At 41.3% G+C, this 22,287-nt stretch overlaps 1 protein-coding gene across 9 annotated transcripts in view; it reads left to right on the plus strand.

Moving 5' to 3' along the window:
* dot1l (DOT1-like histone H3K79 methyltransferase) overlaps positions 1-22,287 on the plus strand; it is a 111,396-nt gene that overhangs the window by 75,034 nt on the left and 14,075 nt on the right. For all 9 annotated transcript variants that reach the window (XR_010969552.1, XR_010969553.1, XM_068016322.1 and 6 more), the window contains 5 exons: positions 2,126-2,278; positions 7,278-7,395; positions 7,947-8,584; positions 10,695-10,897; positions 19,447-19,532. Coding sequence is in view for 7 of the 9 variants with exons in the window: in XM_068016322.1 (XP_067872423.1) it covers positions 2,126-2,278; positions 7,278-7,395; positions 7,947-8,584; positions 10,695-10,897; positions 19,447-19,532 (1,198 nt within the window). In the remaining 2 variants the exon portion in view is untranslated. The remainder of the gene's footprint in view (positions 1-2,125; positions 2,279-7,277; positions 7,396-7,946; positions 8,585-10,694; positions 10,898-19,446; positions 19,533-22,287) is intronic.

Here is a 22,287-nt window from a genome sequence, read left to right on the forward strand (position 1 = left end):
CCCTGATTCCCATTGACTTCAATTTGGCTAGGGCTCCTTGATGCCACACTCAGTCAAATGCTGCCTTGATGTCTCACCTCTGGAATTCAACTCTTTTTGTCCATGTTTGGACTAAGGATGTAATGAGCTCTGGAGCTAAGTGGCCCTGACGAACCCAAACTGAGCATCTGTGAGCAGGTTATTGGTGAGTGAGTGCAGCTTGATAGCACTGTCAACGACCCCTTTCATCACTTTGCTAATGATTGAGAGTAGACTGATGGGACGGTAATTGGCCAGATTGGATTTGTCCTGCTTTCTGTAGATATGACATACTTGGGCAATCTTCCACATTGTCAGATTGATGCCAGTGTTATAGCTGTACTGGAGCAGCTTGGCTAGGGGCACAACTAGTTCTGGAGTACATGTCTTCAGTACTGCTGCTGGGACATTGTCAGTGCCCATAGCCTTTTCTGTATCCAGTGCCTTTAGCCATTTTTGGTTATCACGTGGAGTGAATCAAATTGGCTGAAGACTGGCATCTGCGATGCTGGGGACTTCAGGAGGAGGCAGAGATGGATCATCGACTCGGCTCTTCTGGCTTAAGATGGTTGCTTCAGCCTTGTCTTTTGCACTGACGTCCTGGGCTCTGTCATCATTGAGGATGGCGATATTGGTGGAGCCTCTTGTTTAATTGTCCACCACCATTCATGGCTGGTGTGCCAGGCCTGCAGAGTTTTGATCTGATCTGTTCGTTGTGGGATACGCTTAGCTCTGTCTATGGCATGTTACTTCTGCTCTTTAGCATGCATGCTTTCCTGTGTTGTAGCTTCAGGTTGGCATCTCACTTTTTTAGTTAGGTTTGGTGCATAAATTTTTAATTTTAAAGTCCCCTTTTTACCCTAGCCTCTCACCTACTCACTGGTTAACCGGAAAAATAAAAAGGATTTTTAAAATTCAGAGCTCTGTTACAGACACAAAAAAAACTTGATCACTCGCTCATTTTTGAAGAAAACAGCAGATGAGATATGTTGTTCCAAAATTGGCATACTCTCTGACCTCTGAGTACATGTAGACAGGTCACTGGGATCTTTTAGAACAGTTCTTTTCTGGCGACGTTGAGAATTAATTTTAGTAGGCTTTCTTCAAAGATAGGAGACAAGATGAATTGACACAGTGAACTTCTCGGGGTCTTTGAGATGCTGGAAAATGAGCTGGGTTGTGGTCTTCTCTCCTTCACTTCTCCAGCAGCAGGCTAACTTTTCCACTGCTCACTCCAGAAGGTAAAACACACTCACTGACTCTACAACCAAAAGCTTGAGTTTGCTGCCCCCTAAGGTGCTCCCTGCTGCCCCCTGGACTTGTCCAATCAAGGGGCATGCCCACATCTTCCCCTGTTACCAGGGTTTCTGTTCTATTTTTAACTTGTCATGTGACAGCCAAACTAGTTCTTTCAGTGTCCTCTTGATTAAAAAAAAAAATTGGTCCAACATTTATTCAGTTTGACTATGAATTCCTCAAAAAATATTTTAACAAAAAAAAACCTTTTTATAACACCCTAAAGAGGACTGCTGAGTCACAAACATCCAAAACCGACTGACTGGATTCCCAAGACTTACTGTGTGCAAATCTGCAGTTACAGTTGCCAGTGTTGCAGTCCCGGCTGCTTCACCACAGTTATTCATTGGCATTAAATTTGTACTAAATTAAATTGACCACCTCGTCCTTCATTTTGTGCTCTAATGGAAAAGTGAGGCAAAACTGATGGGAAATTTTAACGTAGAATCTTAGAGTGCTCTTGCACCAACGATGCAGTTACGATCCATGGGCTGCAAATCATAGAGTTAACTATATGGTTACTGACATGATAGAGTTGCTGCATTCTTCATAAGTTATAGTGAGATGGTTCTTTTACAAGTATCCAGTCTATTGTATTGATCTGATGCTTTTCATATCCAAAGTACACAGCAACCTATCTAAACATCAAAACTACAACCGCTTTAGATAGTCTTGCAAAACCTTCATGTGCTATTCACTTGCAATCTTGAAGTAGGTCAGTGTCATCAACCAATCTCAGTTTTATGAAAGGCTGTATTGCGATTTCTTTGTACTTGTGTGTCCATTCTGAGTGTTGCATTTTTTCCTGCAGCTTTCTAAAGATGGCAGCAAAAGTCCAGTTAATAATTCTGAAACCATAACCAGCCTACCAATCAGTATTCCACTGAGCACTGTTCAACCAAACAAATTGCCTGTCAGCATTCCACTGGCCAGTGTAGTTCTGCCAGTCCGTGCTGAAAAAGTGGTAAGTAATATTTGACTCAGTTTTCACTATTATATAATAATAGAAGTAAGAAATTTTCAGTTTTGTGAGACTCATTAAATAGCTATAATAACATAACATTTCCATGTCCAGTGTCATTTTAGTAATTCAGTGTCCTGTTTAGTTTTAAAAAGGGGTTGTGATTCTATTAGTTGTAACTTCATCACTCGCCTGACCCCTCATTTTCCCCCACCCACCCCTACTCATTGCACAATGCCCACTTAAACTGCCGCTACTTTTCCACAATCCTGAACTGCCACAGTTTCTTGTATGCCTTACGCCGACCAATAGTTTCCCTTTACTTTGACTTGGGCATCCTGAGGTGAGCTGTCTATGGCACGGATTGCTGGGTTAGAGCAGTCACCTATGCTGCTTCATTCAACAGTTCTGACATTTACCTTCTCTACCTCAAGCCTCCAGAGGTTAATTTATATTTGTCTCTGTGTCTGCTCTTGCTCTCGCTCACTTTTTTGGTGACATCAATCCTGTTTTTCATTTGCTGACAATGCACAACTCTACATTGCCTCCATTACTATTGACTCCAGTATTATTGCAGTCCATCCTGACTGCCTGTTTGAGACAACATTTCCTTTTATCAATGTTAGCAAAATTGACGTGATACTTTACTTCACTCCAGCCTCTGGCGCCCAATTTCATCAACTCTGTCTGCTTTAATTGGTCCATAAGATGCAAACCTTGGTGTGCTAACTTGACTGAACTGTTCCTTGTTTTTGCATCCAGATTGCATTTTTCATCTCTGGCAATACCTGCTTCTGCCCTACTTGTCCCATGGCTGCTAAGATTCTAATTTACACCGCTAGTTGGAAAACACAGCTTTCAAATGCTCCTCACTGATTTTCCACCTTTAACATATCATGAATGTCAATTATTGCAGAACTCTGGCAAGTTCCTCCGTCTGCTAAAGTCCTGCATGCCCATTTCCTTAATTGTTCCCAACTCTACTGGCTCCCATCAATATTGATTTCAAAGTTCATATCCTCACTTTTTGTAATCTCTTCATGGTTTCATTCCACCTATGTCAGCAGTTTTCCTAAGTCATTGGAGGTTGATTCGAAACCATTTTGACTTGAGTGTTTCTCTGTGTAAAAGCTCCTTGCACCTTATCTATCCAGCCTTGACTTTTGTTGTTCTTGCATTCACCCAATCCTTAACACTCTAGTATTAAACATTTTAAGATGGTATTTCATGTGAACCAAGCTAAATAAATGCAAATTGTTATCAACTCAGGTTATTCTAGACCATCCTCTGAAGTTTGCCTGTCCTTGCTAGGTAATATTGGAGCAAAATGAGCATTTGTCAGTGTTCCTTCCAACCAGAGGTGAAATGAAAAAAAACTTTTTTACGCAATGAGTGGTTAGGATTTGGAGTGCACTGCCTGATAGGCTGGTGGAAACAGATTTAATACTAGCTTTCAAAAGGGAATTGGATAAGTACTTGGAGAAAAAAATTGCAGGGATATGGGGAAGGAATGTAGGAGTGGAACTAACTGGATTATTCAAAAGAGCCAGCTCAGACTGGATGGGCCAAATGGCAGCCTCCTGATCTGTACTATTCTGTGAACCAAATGCTTTTTTTAAACCAGAGGTTCCCGAGTTGCAGGGAGTCGGAGAGGCGTGTCCTGATTATCGGGATGCAAAGAGCATACTAGCTGTAGCTAACTAACGGACAATGCCTTTAATGTATATTTTCTCCATGGGTGATCTTGTAGCATTCCCCTCAATGCATTCTGTCTGATTCTGGACTCTTCTCCTCCGCCCGTCCCCCCCCACCCGTCCCTTAAATAAATGCTGGAAATATTCAGGTTTGGCAGCATCTGTGGAGAGGGAAACAGTTAACATTTCAGGTCAATAACTCCAAAGCAACCTGGCAATATTACAACAGCGTGCATTTATATAGCGCCTTTGCCATAGTGAAATGTCCCACAAACCGTTATCAAACAAAATTTGACACTGAGCCACTTAAGGAGATATTGGGGCCAGTGACCAAAAGAGGTAGGTTTTAAGGAGTGAAAGCAAAATACTGCGGATGCTGGAAATCTGAAATAAAAGCAAGAAATGCTGGAACCACTCAGCAGGTCTGGCAGCATCTGTGGAAAGAGAAGCAGAGTTAACGTTTCGGGTCAGTGACCCTTCTTCGGAACTGACAAATATTAAAAATGTCACAGGTTATAAGCAATTTAGGTGGGGGTGGGGCAAGAGATAACAAAGGAGAAGGTGCAGATTGGACAAGGCCACATAGCTGACCCATAGCCAAAACATGGGTTTTAAGGAGTGTCTTCAAGGAGGAAAGAGAGGAAGCGAGGCTAAGAAGTGTAGGGAGGGAATTCCAGAGCTTAGGTTCTTGGCAGCTGAAGACAGGCCACCAAAGATAGTGATTAAAATTAGGAATGTTCGAGGCCAGAATTATGGGGAGCACAGATGTATGAGGGTTGTAGGCTAAGAGAAGATTGGAGATGGGGAAGGACAACACCATGGAGTGATTTGAAAACAAGGATGATAATTTTGAAATTGGGGTATTACTTAACTGGGAGGCAACGTAGGCCAGTGAGCATGGGTGATGGTTGAACTTAGTGTGAGTTAAGACATGGGCAGCTGAATTTTGGATGACTTCAGATTTATGGAGGGTAGAATGTGGGAGGCTGGCCAGCAGTGTGTTGGAATAGTCAACTCTAGAGGTAACAAAGGCATATGGAGGAGGGTTTCAGCAGCAGATTAGCTGAGGCGGAGTGGAGTCGGGCAACGTTAGAGGTGGCAATAGGCGATCTTAGCGATGGCATGAATATGTGATTGGTTGCTCATCTCTGCGTCAAATGTGAAATCAAGGTTGCGAACGGTCTGGTTCATCCTCAGGCAGAAGGATGGAGTCCGTGGCTAGGGATGGAGTTTGTGGCAGGGACTGAAGATCTTACCCATATTTAGTCAGAGGCAATGTCTGCTAATCCAGTATTGGATGCTGGACAAACAATCTGACAATTTAGAGACTGTGGAGGGTTTGAAAGAGATGGTAGTGAGGTAGAGCTGGCTGTTATCAGATACATATGGAAACTGGTGCTGTGTTTTCAGATGATGATGATGATGGTGAGGGGAGGCATGTAGGTGAGAAATAGGAGTGGGGGGGTGCTAAGAATAGGTCCTTGGGGGATACCAAGGATAACTGTGCGGGAGCAGAAAGAGCAGTCATTGCAGGTGATGCTCTGGCTATGGCTGGAATGATGAGAATGGAACCAGGCAAGTGTAATCCCACACAGCTGGATGATGGTGGAGAGGCGGTGGAGGTATGGTCAACTGTGCCAAAGGCTGAATACAGATTGAGAAGGTGAGAAAGAATAGTTTACCCTTGTCACAGTCACATAGGATGTCATTTGTAACTTTTGACGAAAGCAGTTTTGGTACTGTGGCAGTGCAGAAATCTGATTCAAATATGGAGTTCCATGGAAAGATGGGCGCTGATTTGGGAGGTGACGACATGTTCAAAGACTTGGGGAGGAGAGGAGAGTTGAAGAGAGGGCGGCATTTTGCAAGGCCTGGAGGTGGTGGAGGGGTCAAGGGTTTTTTTTTTGAGGAGAGGGGTACAGTACCTGAAGGAGGAGAATCATTAAGAATATCAGCTAACATGGGGAACCAGAAGGGAAGTTGAGTGGTCAGCAGTTTACTGGGGCTAAGTTTGAGGGAGCAGGAGGTGGAGCTCATGGACAAGGTAAGTTTGGAAAGAGCACGAGGGAAGGTAAAGAAATTGGAGAAAAATGCAAGTTCAGGGCTGGGCGGGGGGAAACTTGGAGAAAGTTTGGCCCAGTGGGGCTAGGGGAAGGAAGGAAAGTGGCAAAGACAGCTGATCAGATGGTCTTAATTTTGCTGACAAAGAAACCAATGAGCTCCTTACACTTAAATAAAAGCAAAATACTGCGGATGCTGGAAATCTGAAACAAAAACAAGAAATGCTGGAATCACTCAGCAGGTCTGGCAGCATCTGTGGAAAGAGAAGCAGAGTTAACGTTTCGGGTCAGTGACCCTTCTTCGGAACCGAAGGTGAGGGTGGAGGAGAAGGAGAGAGGGTTTATGAAGACAGTTTGCAGTCGACGAAAAAAGCTTGGGTGTTATCTTTGCATTCCGGTATGATTTTGATTTAGAGTAGTTTTTGCAGAAATAACTCATTTCCTCCCGTTCCACTCCCAATGTACCTACCCACAGACCTATTCTCATTCCATCTGCAGAATACAGCTCATCCTTCAATTGGCTTGCATCCCCAACCTGGAGAATTTCCAAGATTTCCTTGCAGTTAATTTGTTAATGCTGTCATAGTGGCCAGGAGATTCCTTGGACCTGCTCACACTTTGTTGGCATAACTTCTCCTGAAGTGCATGGAAACCCCTTTAATACCTGTAAACAGGATTTCTGCCTCACTTTCAGCAAAATAACACCAGCAAAGCGGGAGTTAAAGCCAAGGAATTTCCAGGCCCGTGGGTGTTATTAGTATGATTGGATCTCATCTTAAAAGTATAAGCAGAATTAAAACAGCTACAGTGACAAAATTGCTGGATTATTCTGGATTGGAGCTTTATCTATACTAACAGTTATACAAAGATACTGTTTCTTATAAAGATTGGGGTTTGGCGATCATGAGACATGAATCTCGGAAGTGAGACTTAGCAATAAGTTTGAGAATCACTGTTAACGAAAACACAATACAGATTAAATTTAGGTTGAGCTGTCGCACTCTCCTGACTGGATAAAATAACGTGGGAGTCTTTAAACTGCAGACAAATAATGGTTTTACATTACTCATTTCACTGAGTGAATTAAAACTTTGATGTAATTCTTTTTGTATTATGTTTTTTGGTTTAGGTGCAGATTGCTTAAGTTTTCAACAAGAAGCAATATCAAATATAAGTTTTCATGTATATTCTTTTGATCAAATTATTTGCTGTTTTTGTATAAATATCAGTTTAATTTGATGTTTACAGAGAAGCACACCTAGTCCCGTTCACGTTTCAAATCGTGATTTATCAATGCTTGACAAACAATATGGTGCTAACTATGGAAATGTGGCTGGAAATAAACCACAGTCTTTGGCTAACTCAGGTACTTGTACTTTCCATTTGAGTTGTCATTTACATGTAGCAGGTTACATTTGTATTTGATTAGGTGACAATTGGAATATAGTTGATCAGTTAGTCAGATCTGAATTCCTAATTCATCTTGATAGTAATGTGAATATTATACTCTATTGATTTATCTTAACTATTTAGCCCATTTTTTGTTATAGTGCCTTTGTTGTACCTCTCAGCATGCTATACTTGTAATAAATTCTTGGTAGTGGCAGAAGGGAACTTAATAACATTAAAATTTGAGTGTAATCCTTTCAAAAATGCATGCAAATTTCCAAGCATTTGAAGTTAATTGTATTAGAATATAAAATTCAGAATCTGTGGAAGTCTAGAATTTGGGTCTTCTATGTGTTTGTCAATGAATGAAAATAGATATACCATGTCACTGAGAATAAATCAATCCAGGTTGGTATTTTGAAAAGGTTTTCATTTTGTTTTTCATTTTATAAATACATACATGCCAAGCAATAAGTGGTAGATTTTTTTTACCAAAGCTGGGGTTACAGTGTGATTATTGTTTTACAGGTTTTTGTTACTCAGCTGGCTCTGTGGCAGTCAATGGAGTCCACTCTGATTCTCCCATCCAGTCAGTGCTCAATAGTCATGACAAGACATTATTAGAAGATTCTGATTCCACCAGTGTAGGTATCCTTGTCAACAGTTCTGTCTTGCAAAGCATAAACCCACAGCATCCAACAATGCACCTGATGCAATCCCGAAATTCTGAACAAATCTCTCCAACTACGCAGCATTCAATCAGCCCCAGACTGTCCAACGCTCTCAATCCAGCAACCAGTTCTCCAAGCACGGGTGGGGTTTTACAGTATGCGGACACACAAAAGGCCTTCTCAGAGGTAGTCAAAAAAGATTTACAGTCAGACCAAGGTGCCTCGGATCAGGAGAATGAATCCAAAAGGAGAATAATATTTTCCACTGCGAATGGTGGAAATATAAAGCAGTCTGTTTTAAATAAACAGACTCCTATTGCTTCAGCCATCAAGTTGGAATCTGGACAGACAATGTCTCAAGAAGGGAAAAAGAAGGGCAGAAGAAAACGTTCTTCTCTGACCTCTAATTTAAATGCAGGTAACTCTCCTAAGCGAAAATCCCTGCTTGCTGCACTAGGGCTTTCTTCAGGATCTCCTTTGAATATAAGTTCCATGGTAAGTGATTTGATTTATTCCTATCTTAGTGATTATTTTGGAAGGGGAAATTTGCTTTTGACTTCAAAGCCTATCTGAATATCCATAGACATTGTACTGCTCTATAAATGTCGTCATCTGTTTTCCAATGGAAGTTGCTTTCTTAACATGATTATTTCAATAAAAGTAGGGCTGTGCAGATGAGCCAATTGATTTAAAAAAAAAAGATATATGTAATATATTCATTCTTCAGCCTCTATTGAAGTTATCCTGGAACACTGCCTCATTTTAAGAATGTTTCTGCCATAGGCAAATGCAGTCTTTCCTTACTATTCTGCATTATACCTTGATCATTCAGCGTAAAAGAGACTCCATATTTTTGTTGAATTTTCTTCAGTTCGTTACCAACTGAAGAACTTTAAAAAAAAAACACTTCCTTGAATTTCGTTTAGGTTGTAAACCAGTTTTCACACAGTTTAATGAAGACCATCTAGTATCATGGGTTGTTCAGATGTGCCTTGATCGAATCAACATCAGTTAAGTGAAGTCCTGTGCGTGTTGGTTCGCAACAGACCTTAACTTTAAAATTTGATTTAAGTATATGGTTCCTCTGAGTAACAGTTATCTAAATCTTGATTCCTCATTTCATTGTTAAAAGCATGTCGTCCATAGGGCTTTGATCCTCTTTTGGGTACAACTCTCTTATTACTGGGGCAACGTCGGCATTATCCAGTGCAGAAGTATCAATGCTTGGTCAAGTTGCCTGTTGTATGTAGGTTTACTGTTAAAAGGCAAGCTTTTATGCCCCTTGCTTTGGAGAAGCATGAGGAAGGAAAGCTCATGTTGGGAAGGACCTCAAAACCCAAGAGTGAGTGTTTGTACAGATACTGTGCTGACTCAACGCGTTGAAGTGCTGCACCTAAATCTGGTGAATACAGTTTCCAATGAAACCTTGTGCGTTTTCACTTAGTTCCCAAAATATTGACTGCAACCAAGATTGTTTAAGACAATATGTTTGGGAAGTAATTTTTTTTACTTAATCTATATTTTCATAATTTTATATTAAAGCTAACTTTTAAATTTTTTTTGCTTTGTTTGCCTGTCTTTAAATGACTGCCACAACAGTGATTGGCTTCATCTGCAACAATTGTGGCGACATTCAGGCCATTTTTGTTCATCCATCCAAAATGATGTAAACACGCCTCTTCCCCACTGCCCTTCCCCTCGTTCGTCCCCCTCTCTCGTTCCAACCCTGGCCCGTGTTGCATCTAATTTTTTTGAGTAATTCCTCGGTTTTCACCTCTTCCACTCAAAGTTTGTGCTGTTGAAAAGAAGTCTTCATGTTATCAGTCTTGTATCTTTCTTTCTTTTATTAGTTTGGGCTGGTAAACACTTGGCCTACTCCCACAGTGGAATTTATAATGGTTTCCAGATTAACCTTTACTATCCTATTACCACTAAAATCACCTCTCAACTTGTCAAAAACCATGTCTGTCCTGGCTTTCCTTGTAGTTTGGATACCTGATACTAGGAATCAGCCTTGTGGCTCTTCTCTGCATTGCCTGCTGGACTTGACTCCATCTCTTGTTTCTTAGTTTCAGTTGGTATGTTTCAGATATGGCAGGTTCAATCCAATACAGTTTTTGTCAAAATATGAAGAGGTTCCGATGGATTGCATGCTAAGCTCAAAATGAATATATACTTATTGTGGTCAAAACAGTCTGCTCTTTTTAAGTTCTTTCTTGCACACGGTCCAATCAAGAAAATTCAACCTAACTTGAATATGATTGCCACAGACTATGCATTTATGATATTCAGTCTTGCTATAACAAGTTTATATAATACATTAAAAATGCCAGGCAATAGTAGGATAGGCATTTAAGGTTCTGGCAGGTCATGTCTGAATTGTTTTGATACTTGTGAATAAATAAGTGATCGGGTCACATTTCTGAGTCAAGGCAGTGGTTCATTATAATTTTCTTCTTTGATGAATTGATGACCGTTATAACTAATTACACCCCACCACTTAGCGTTTAAACTTCTTAGCGTATGAAATGTTTCCAAAATGCAGGGAACACTACTTCAAATATAGAACTATTGCAAAATCATAGTGTTAAATTTGTTCTTTTAGGTCAATAATATCAACCAACCTTTGGAAATAACAGCAATTTCATCACCAGAAACTTCAGTGAAGAGCTCTCCTGTTCCCCATCAGGATAATGAAGGACCTCCAAGTTTGAAAAAGAAAAAGACGTTTGCCTCCAATGGTGTTCATTATTCACCACTTACATCTGATGAAGAGCAAGAGGAGGAAACTGAGCAGATTAATGGAAGGTGGGGCTCTTGTAAACGAAGAGGTTCACACACATCTTTATAACTTTGAAAGGTTTATGTTTTGAAATTGGTTAATTCTTGAGACTGAAGCTAAGGAATATTCATTTGAAATGCAGTACAATTAAAATTTTACACTGTCATTGTATATTCCTTGGAGCTCAAAGCTCACAATCAAGTTTGTTGTAAATGAAGGGAAGCGAGAACTAATGGAAATAATTCATAATTTAGTACACATCAGTTCTGACTGGAAATCGTAGAAATAAACTTCAGTTCTTCTGCTGTACAACTGTTCTGCATTTAATTACTATGAATATTGGTTGTCTAGTTAGCACACCTGCTGAGTTATCCAATTTTAAAATTTTGTTGCAGTGATTGACAAAGTGGGGTGAGTTGTATTTTGATTTTAAATAAGCAATTTGGAATAATGGGAACTATACTTTGGAGTTTGGAGTTAACAAGAAACGTTTGCAGCAGTATTGCACTGAGAGTCCTTGACATGTAGAAGCCTGACTAACGGATTTATCAAAATCAGCCCATCTTAAGATTCATGTCCTATAACAGTGTGGTGAAGTGTAAGTATTTGTCAGCCCTTTGTAGATACAGCTATTGGGGTAGTATGCTGCTGCTTGTAGCTGTAATTTTCGATACTTGAGTGATTGCTGTAATATTAAGTGTGTTACATGAAATTTATAAGACAGTAAAGCATTGTTCTATCAGTAGTATAAGTCTGAATAGCCATCTAACTTGATTTGACTAAGTTTTGTGAAACTTAAGGTTTGTTTTAACTAAGTTCTTCCTCATTGGTTCAGCCTTCATATGAATACCAAGTGGCATCATCCTATTGCAAGAGAGAGGGAAGAATCATTTGAGAATACTGCCCCAAAAGCAATTTGTCTTTGCTTAATGATTCTGCTATGTTTCTAAAATAAAGCAAGCATTGGTTCTTTTTCTTCTGCCAGTAGCAGTCTTGATTGTTTATAGATACCTGAGAAACCGCTTCCTTTTTTAAAACCAGTATCGTTTAACTTTCCAGTTCTGTATGGAATCTTTTTCATTTTTTTGAAAATGTTTATGTAGTTTGATTTTTTTGCTTGAAAATTGACAGTATTTGACTTTCCTTGCCTTACTACTGGCCCAGCAAAGCTTCACCTCTGGTTCTAGTTGAACAATCCTTTGGCCTCTGACCATTGCAAGCTGTGAATTTTCTGTTGAATGTCTTGAACCACCTGATAGAAAATTGAATTACATTGTCAGCAGAAAGGAGAGGCTTCGCTTGACCATGTTTGCTGAGACTGCTGCTGCTGATCTGGAATTTAAAGGTAGATTTGTTGAGAATACAGGGAGGCTTTGAATTCCTGAATCTGTCAAGAAGCATGTATCTTGTGGTCAGTTGGAGACCAAATACAAGCAGAAAACAGATTCACACTTGTTCCAGGAAAGGTGCAATTGCTGACAAGTGTTACATGTCATAGAATAAATTTGTATGAATCAGGGCAGAGCACTGAAGTGCTCTAGAACTAATGGAACTACCTAGTTTAGTTTAGAGATACAGCACTGAAACAGGCCCTTCGGCCCACCGAGTCTGTGCCAACCATCAGAACAAAGAAGAACAAAGAAAATTACAGAACAGGAACAGGCCCTTCGGCCCTCCAAGCCTGCGCCGATCCAGATCCTCTATCTAAACATGTTGCCTATTTTCTTAGGGTCTGTATCTCTTTGCTTCCTGCCCATTCATGTATCTGTCCAGATACATCTTAAAAGACGCTATTGTGCCCGCGTCTACCACCTCCGCTGGCAATGCGTTCCAGGCACCCACCACCCTCTGCGTAAAGAACTTTCCACGCATATCCCCCCTAAACTTTTCCCCTTTCACTTTGAACTCGTGACCTCTAGTAATTGAATCCCCCACTCTGGGGGGAAAAAGCTTCTTGCTATCCACCCTGTCTATACCTCTCATGATTTTGTACACCTCAATCAGGTACCCCCTCAACCTCCGTCTTTCTAATGAAAATAATCCTAATCTGCTCAACCTCTCTTCATAGCTAGCGCCCTCCATACCAGGCAACATCCTGGTGAACCTCCTCTGCACCGTCTCCAAAGCATCTACATCCTTTTGGTAATGTGGCGACCAGAACTGCATGCAGTATTCCAAATGTGGCCGAACCAAAGTCCTATACAACTGTAACATGACCTGCCAACTCTTGTACTCAATACCCCGTCCGATGAAGGAAAGCATGCCGTATGCCTTCTTGACCACTCTATTGACCTGCGTTGCCACCTTCAGGGAACAATGGACCTGAACACCCAAATCTCTCTGTACATCAATTTTCCCCAGGACTTTTCCATTTACTGTATAATTCACTCTTGAATTGGATCTTCCAAAATGCATCACCTCGCATTTGCCCTGATTGAACTCCATCTGCCATTTTTCTGCCCAACTCTCCAATATATTTATATTCTGCTGTATTCTCTGACAGTCCCCTTCACTATCTGCTATTCCACCAATCTTAGTGTCGTCTGCAAACTTGCTAATCAGACCACCTATACTTTCCTCCAAATCATTTATGTATATCACAAACAACAGTGGTCCCAGCACGGATCCCTGTGGAACACCACTGGTCACACGTCTCCATTTTGAGAAACTCCCTTCCACTGCTACTCTCTGTCTCCTGTTGCCCAGCCAGTTCTTTATCCATCTAGCTAGTACACCTTGGACCCCATGCGACTTCACTTCCTCCATCAGCCTACCATGGGGAACCTTATCAAACGCCTTACTGAAGTCCATGTATATGACATCTACAGCCCTTCCCTCATCAATCAACTTTGTCACTTCCTCAAAGAATTCTATTAAGTTGGTAAGACATGACCTTCCCTGCACAAAACCATGTTGCCTATCACTGATAAGCCCATTTTCTTCCAAATGGGAATAGATCCTATCCCTCAGTATCTTCGCCAGCAGCTTCCCTACCACTGATGTCAAAAAAAAACTTTTTGTATTTGTCATAGCAACAACTTGTATTTATATTGCTCTTGCAGAGAGCTGTCATGGGCTCAACAGGCCATTTCTTCCTTCCGTGCTGTAACCATTTAATGTTTCTAGCGTATTTAACATAAAACATCCCAAGGTGCTTCACAGGAGAGCTATAAAGCAAAATTTGACACTGAATCATATTGGGAAAGATTGGTCAAAAAGGTAGATTTTAAGCAGCGTCTTAAAAGGAAGAAAGAGGTAGAGATATAGAAATTTAGGGAGGGAATTCCCAAGCTGAGGGCCTTGGCAGCTGAATGGTCACCAATGGTGAGCAATTAAAATAGGGGATACGTGAGGACAGAATTGGCCGGGCGCAGAGATCCATGGGAGTTGTTGGGCTGGAGAAGGCTAGTGATGGGGTGGGATGAATCCATGGAGGGAATTGAAACAAGGACTATTTTAAAATCGAGGTGTTGCTTAACTGGGAGTCAATGTAGGTCAGTGAACAGGACTTGATGCAAGTTAGGACATGGGCAGCAGAATTTTGGATGACCCAAAGTTTACAAAGGGTAGAATGAGGGAGGCCAGCCAATGGTGCATTAGAATAGTCAAGTCTGGAAGCAACAAAGGTGAGGGTTTCAGCAGCAGATGAGCTGAGGCGTGATGGAGTCAGGCGATGTTATGGAGGTGCAATAGGTGGTCTTGGTAATGGGGCTAATATGTGATCGGAAGTTCATCTTGGAATAAGAAAGGATGATATTGAATTCTTTTACCTGAAATGTGACATGAAGGTTGTCAACAGTTGCCAGGGAGAGAGATGGAATTGGTGGCTAGGGAGTGGAGTTTGTGGTGGGGACCAAAGGCAATGGCTTCGGTTTTCCCAATCTTTAACAAGGCTGCTCAACCATGGGATTCTGCCTATTATCAGTTTGAGAAGTTGACTAAACTTTGCACTGATTTAGGTTTCGCACCGATATTGAGACATGGAGCCAGATTTTGAAAGAGCTGTGGGGTCGGGAGCCGGTGCGGACGCGATTTAAAAATCGCAGTCCTGCAGGTCGTCTCCAGAGCCCGACACCTTTGGAACAGTCTGCAATTTTTAATGAGGGGAGGTGGAGGGAAAGGGGAAGCTGCTCACCCCCCAATTGAGGGGCCATTGTGCTCCTTTTGGAGCTTGTTAAGGGGTGGGGGACGAGGATCACAATTTTCAAGAATAATCCTGGGAGATACCTGTCAAGTGCATGATGGTGCACGGCTGTCGGGCACGCAGAGGGCTAACTTTGTTGTTTGAAGAAGAAATATTTTCGGCCCACAGGGATCTTGCATCGGGACCAGCGCAGGACATATTTTTTCTATTATGGTACCACTGACTCAGCTGTTCCTTCTGTTGTCCCTTTCAGGAGCTGCCTGCTCTCGTCAGCAAGGCAGCAGCAGGACACATCATGGCTGCAGATTGCCTTTGCCTTTGGTGTCAGACAGGTAGCTGCAGATCCTTGGTGCCACTAATTGGGCGCTGAGCTCACCTCCTGCCCAATTAGGGCATTACCATTTGAAGATCATGTCGTGTTGGCAATGCAGCTGAGGCACGGAGTTAGGACATGGAAACCATTTGGGTGTCAGGTTCCTGACCCCATTTTGAAAATCCATTCCATGATCTCTGTTGGATACTATAGCCTGCATGACGGGGAGAAGTGACCAGAGCTGTTGAACCTTCACACAGATGCCTGGCTTACAAAAGAAAAAGTGAAGTATCTGCTGAGGTTTCCCTCTGCGTCCCACTCAGATTTTTGAAGGATTCTTTCAATACGATGTTTGTTTTTAGTCAATGAGAGTACTTTGTGGAATATGTCTTGCTTTAAGATTGTGACCAATGTCATTAGCTGTGACATCAGTCCCAGCACACAAATGCCAGTGGCAGCATCTACCTTATTTGAGGCCAAATGGACTTCAACTGGACTAACCGGTGGTACTGTCCAGCTAGTAACAGAAAATTAAGGCAGTATTCCTAGGTCATGAGTGTTTAGTTCCTTTTGAGTATGGTCACCGTTTGTGAATGCAGGATCTTGTGCTAATAAAGATGCACTTATGAATCTGATGGTTGTATCTAGAGGCCATAATGTATAGTGTTTAAGTTCCCTCCTCCTCTGTTGAGAGAAAATTGTAAGATCCTGAATTAGAAAGCACCAGTGGCCTCTAGGCCCAGGAATTGGATTGGATTCCCATGATGACGAGAATGTTTACCTTGTCTGTAACCCAGTAGTCTCGAGTGATGGAGAAATTACTCATCGAAGACGCAGTTCATCTTTTCCGTGAGACTCTATGACAATGAAATCCTAAATCTGGAGTAAGAAATTGTATCCAAGGCATACTGTAATATTGATTACTTTTTATTAGGATTACTCTGTGTCTAAACTGGTACTGCAACTATTTATACAGTTCATTATATAGGGAACATTTAGATAGCTGATACAGCAGTTGCCTGTGAAAATACATAATATACAGTGGCTAAAGCCATTGAAAAGTGTGTGCGTGTTAGCATGCATGGAACACACATGGATCTCAGATTTTCCTCTTGATCTTTAGAAGTGTTTCTTGGACTTGTTTTGGCTCCCGAGAAATGTTATTTTTCGTAATCAAATGGGAACTTGAATAACAAAGCTGGGTGTCATTCTATAAGAAGTCCAACCCAACAGATGTAATGTTTAATCCATGGAACATCTGGCAAAGAGAAGCAGGCTTTATTTTGGAAACTGAATCATTTATTCAGGAGATAAATCTCAACTCAGAACTAGATCTGGTGCAAGGAAACTGTAATCCATTATTGTAACCAATGAATTTATGTGGAAGTTTCTTTTGCTGAGAACTGTTTGTTTGCTCTTTCTTGGGCATGATCCTATTGAGCCATTATATATTTGGATGGAATCGAAGAACTGCACACACCATTTGCAGTTTTGTCAGAACTTGTGTATACCCTGTTGCACAAACAATCTGTACTAAGGTTTTTCAGTGAACTCCAGATTCTTTCAGGCCATTATTGCTCAAAGCACTTTCATCTTTCAACATTGTTCAAACCAAAAGTTTCCAGTATTTTTGCTTGTGACAACAAAAGATTAGTTTGCACATCCAGTTGGAAAATACTGGAGTAAACAGTAGAATTAATTATTCCTGTTCTCTGGCAGGAAAATTAGAGCCAGTCTATTGGTGCAATTACCGTGGCCGGAATTTTCCACCCCCTGCGGGGGTGGAGATGGGGGAGCAGACATAAAATTGAGTGGGAGGTGGAGGGGGGGTGGTGTGCCATTCCCATCACGTTCCTGCCCCCGCTGAAAATTTACGAGCAGTGGCAGTAGTGACAAACGGTCCGCCCGCCCCAGGCTAATTAAGGCCCTTAAGTGGCCAATTAATTGCCACTTGAGGGCCGCCTCCTGCTGCAGCTGGTATATTACCAGTGCCGGGTGGGAGGCTCAGCACCTTGGGTTGCCCAATAAAACCTGGCGGACTCCTGGGGGTTTGGGGGGTGGGGGTGCCCTACTGATCGGGCACCTAGTGCCCCACAAAGGACCCCCCCACTGCAGCACATTTTCCCACCCGCCCCCTTGCCTCGCCGGGGCCTGGTCAATTGTCCCCAGCGAGGCCCCACGCACTTACTTCTATTTCGGGACTTCCTCCATTGCTGCTCCTTACGCTGGGTGCAGTCCCAGCAGTGGCCACTGCTCCCAGTGGCGTTGCTGGGATTGAGAGCTGCCAGCCCGTTGATTGGCCAGCAGCCCTTGGAAGCAGGACTTCCTGCCTCAGAGGGATGGAAGTCCCACCTGGGCCACATAAAAACTCTGCCTGGCTTCCAGGCCCAGCAGAGGCGGACTTGCCCCTGACTTTTTGGCTGGTGGCCAGGGCCTCCACCGCCACTTAAAATTCTGGCCCATATCTTGGACTAATTGCAGAGGAAACATTTTGTAGCTGCCTGAAAGACAACTTACAAGAGACTGTTTGTATCCCCACCTGAAGTACTTTTATGCTGAACTGACAGTTTGTTCAACATGGTATTTCCAAGCTTGCCTGTAAATTTCAATGTTCATGGTTCAACTTCAGTATAAGCCCATTTGTGTTGACTTTGAATGAACAAAGTTTTTTTGCAGTATCTACTCCTTTTTATAGTCTTACTCACTTTGAAAGTAGTTTAAACTTGTGCACCATTTGATTATTTTTTTGACTTGGAGTTGTGTACATGTTACATTGCTTTTATTCTTGAGGCTTGCTGCCTTTTTTTGGTATAATCTTAGAATTTTACAGCATGTAAGGAGGCCATTTGACCCACCGTGCTTATGCTGACCTCTCAAAGCTAGCCTTTTCGTCCCGTTCTCCCTGCCCTTTTCCCATACCCTTTTAACATTTTTTTCTCAAATATTTATCACTTCCCTTTTAGACTCATGTATTTTGTTTCTGACAGGAATTTAATGTGCTAACAGCCCTCTAATTTAAAAAAAAATGTTCTTTTCATGCTGATCTTAAATTTGTGTCCTAATTATTAGATCTCACCGACCAGCTGAAATAGTTTTTTTTTCTCTTTACCTGATCCCTTTATAATTTTGAACACCTATCAAGTCTCCTCCCTTTCTCCAAATTCCCAATGTTAAGAAAGCAGGCCTATGCTACAAGAGAAAATGTTGCCTAATGGATCAAACATTTCCTGTTATACCTAAGTGTTGCTTGGACTAGAGAAAGGTTGAGGTTGAGATCATTGCATCTGTTAAGGGAATATTAGAGTAATATTTAATGTAGAGAAAGATTCAAGCCCACAGCAGTGGGATTAGTTTTTGTTTGCTCTGGTAAATGGCTAGCATAGACACAATTGGTAGAAGAGCCTCCTTGTGTGTCATGTGTCCATTGATTCTCTCAAATGTGTGTAGAGGCTAAAGTTTTTTTTCTGAAAGAATGTGGAATACCTTTAGCAGAATATCCACCATTCAGTTGTCTCACTGTAAAGGCTTTGTGACCTATTTAAAAGCAAATAGCCCATTTAGTACTTTATCTGCTTTACACGGTCTTTGGCTAGGTAAAGAAACTCAAGTTATTTTGCGGTGTCTTCTGCATATAAAAATATTCCTGAATCTATTTCCGGCCAAACGTAGACCTTCTCCTATAGTTAAAACTGATGTAGCCTAAGCTCATTTTAAACTATTTTGACAGACAAAACTGCTATTTTGCCTTTTTCAAAAAAATCTGAATTTAAAATAAAAAATACCATCCCAATTTAATAAAGTGGCCATATTGCACATTAGTGACTGTGGATGGGGAGGGTGACCAGTAATATGACAAATAGGGTTTTGGCAAATGTCGCCATTTTCAAAACAGTTTTTCTGCAACTATTGGTTAAATTCCTGAACCGAAGGATCTGCTCTTACGTTGCAATGCAGTTTCTTGCAATGAGTTTCATCTCAGCAGCTGAGGCTGACTTTCCTAGTTCCCCCTTAATCAGAGATGAATGGTCCACACGGACCCAAACCCATACATTACTGCCTTTGAGGTGTCAGCACACAGTCGATAGAACACTCATTAATTTTTGTATTTTTTATTTTAGGATTGAAAGAAAAATGACTCAAAATCAGTGCACTGTGTCAATCGAAAGTAAAGAAATTCCAACTGTGTGTGGAGATGACGACCAAAGTAAGTAAATTGAGGTTGTGCAATCAATGTGAAGTGAGCCTGAACTTTTTCACAACTAAATGTTTCAAAAAAAAGTTTTTTTTTTTAATCAGCATTCCACAGCCTAACAGGGCTGTGATGTATACAGAGGGCAACTTATTTTTGAATTAAAAGACTGAGACAGATTTGCCCCTCCTTCCAGCTACTCTTCCTCCCTCTGCCCACACACTCCCCCTCCCCCCCACCCCCGCCAACTTACTTCAGAAGCATGTTATAAGATCAAAAATTGAATCAGAACTACACACACAAAGATAATTTTTGTTGTGAAGTGATGAGCAAGTTATGTGAAACCAGGGAGGCTATATCAGTGAGGGATTTCAATCAAACTGATATGAATTGCTCAAGTGGTTTAGAGTCAGAAATGGTAAATGATTGCTTCACAATGCATTTCATCAGAGAAGCCATGAAACATATTTCTCAACTTGGTGACGGTGAGTGATGTGAATATATACAGAAAATAAAAACCATGGCACCCCAGGTTGATGGCAACCATAACCTTACTTGGATTTGATGTGAATTTGGGGTTGAACACTTCCGAGGATCAGCGGTGGTTAGGCAGCTGTCATTAGCTGGAGGAAAATGTTTGTTCACTTGTCATTTGGGGACAAATGGTGTATCTTCAAGGTATAATGAGGAGCATGAGGGATGGATACATACATTTTGAAGATGAGCAAGCCCGGGCTTAATCAACATGACCCCCCAAATGGATTAAAAGGACAAGAAGAAGCCAAGTGAGGGGGGTGGGATGCATGGAGGAGCTTCATAACCATTGCAAAAAGAAAGATAAATAAGTCCACTTAAAAAGAATGTAGGAAACTTCAGAAATACACCAAAGCACTAAGAAAAGTTGTAGAATGTAACCTGTAAATGATTAAGTGCAGAATCCAAATGAAACAACTAAGTTGCACTGCTTTAAAATCAAGAGTACAGTGCAGAAATAAATGAGAACTTTTAATAGATTTCAGAGGAGATGAAACTGAGAATAATCCGAAATATTTTTTTTTTTTTTTTTTTTTTAGAGATACAGCACTGAAACAGGCCCTTCGGCCCACCGAGTCTGTGCCGACCATCAACCACCCATTTATACTAATCCTACATTAATCCCATATTCCTATCACATCCCCACCTGTCCCTCTATATTTCCCTACCACCTACCTATACTAGGGGCAATTTATAATGGCCAATTAACCTATCAACCTGCAAGTCTTTGGCATGTGGGAGGAAACCGGAGCACCCGGAGGAAACCCACGCAAACACAGGGAGAACTTGCAAACTCCACACAGGCAGTACCCAGAATCGAACCCGGGTCCCTGGAGCTGTGAGGCTGCGGTGCTAACCACGGCGCCACTGTGCCGCCCATTTAATATGCTTGACTATTATTTCCTTTAGTACTTGTCTATAATAGCATGCCTTTTATTAAAGGTGATAACCCAAGCAACTTTACAAACTTTGACATCTGAGGTTCTAGACATCCGTAGAGCGCTCAAAATGAACAAATCCCTGGGGATCCATGTATTTATCCCATACTAAGGGAGGCTAGTGAGGAAATATGTTAACACTTCACTATCATCATGAAGGAGTCACTGGAAGCAAGCTGATGTATATTCAGAAAAGGAGATCAATCTAATCTGCACCAGGGCAAATCTATCTTCATAATCTAGTATCTAACAGCCAATACATTGTGAAAAAGGAAAGGTGCTGTCTAACAATCTCCTTTACTTTTTTTGAAGAACTGACATCCTGAGTGAACAGTGTAAAACGTGAAAATGTTGGGTACTTAAACTTTTTGAAAAAAGGCTTCTTGAAAATCTAACTGAGACTAAAAGTAGGGGAAACTCAGTGTAATATTTGGGTGTTTATAAAAAAACATTGGCTGAAAGAAAGGAAACAGTGGGTACTGATGGGGGGGAGAAAGATGGGGATGATATTATTTGGGACAAGAGCTGAGCACACCAGAGATTGGTGCTACAAAACCTACTGTTCTAATATACATTGATTACTTGGATTCAGAAAAATCCACCAAAAACTGGTGAAATTTGCAGATACCAAACTCTGGAGGAGTGTTAAGTTGGAGGAAGTAGATCGCGACTGACCAAAGGAATCTGATAAAACCTAATAGGGTAAGAACAGTGTCAAATGTAATTGAATAGAGACAAGTGAAAGGGAAAATGAGGGTCAAATGTACACTTGGCGTGGTTTCTTTTAAAAGCTAAGTTGAAAGGGATCTGAGGCGATCTTAGGTTTGAGACTTGATATTATTGTGGAGCAGCAATATATAATGGTGCAATATGTTGCTCGATCAGCAAGATATAAGTTGGGCAATGTACAGCGATTATACCTTGAGTATTGAACTCTTTTTTTTTTAAAGACAAGCAAACCATTCAAGAATGGAAGCTGGGAAAAGTAGAGCCATGTGGTTGATCCCTAGGATCAAACAATTACATTACAAAGAAGGACTAGAAAAACTGGGGCTCTTGACCTTCGATAGAAGCTGGCTGAGAGGGGATATTATATAAATTTCCACAATGTTAAACCATAATAGAACAGGTAAACCTGGAGCAACATTTGGAGACCAGACCAATACTAATTAGTACTAGAATAAGCCAAAACGGGGGAAAGGGCAGTTTAAGATATTTGTCATGAAGAGCTTCAAACAGAGTTACTGACGCTTGGAATGGTCCTTCCTGAAATTGTGATGGAAGTAAAAACCATGGAA

This window comes from Heterodontus francisci, chromosome 36, assembly GCF_036365525.1.
Source record: "Heterodontus francisci isolate sHetFra1 chromosome 36, sHetFra1.hap1, whole genome shotgun sequence".
NCBI classification, from domain to species: Eukaryota; Metazoa; Chordata; class Chondrichthyes; order Heterodontiformes; family Heterodontidae; genus Heterodontus; species Heterodontus francisci.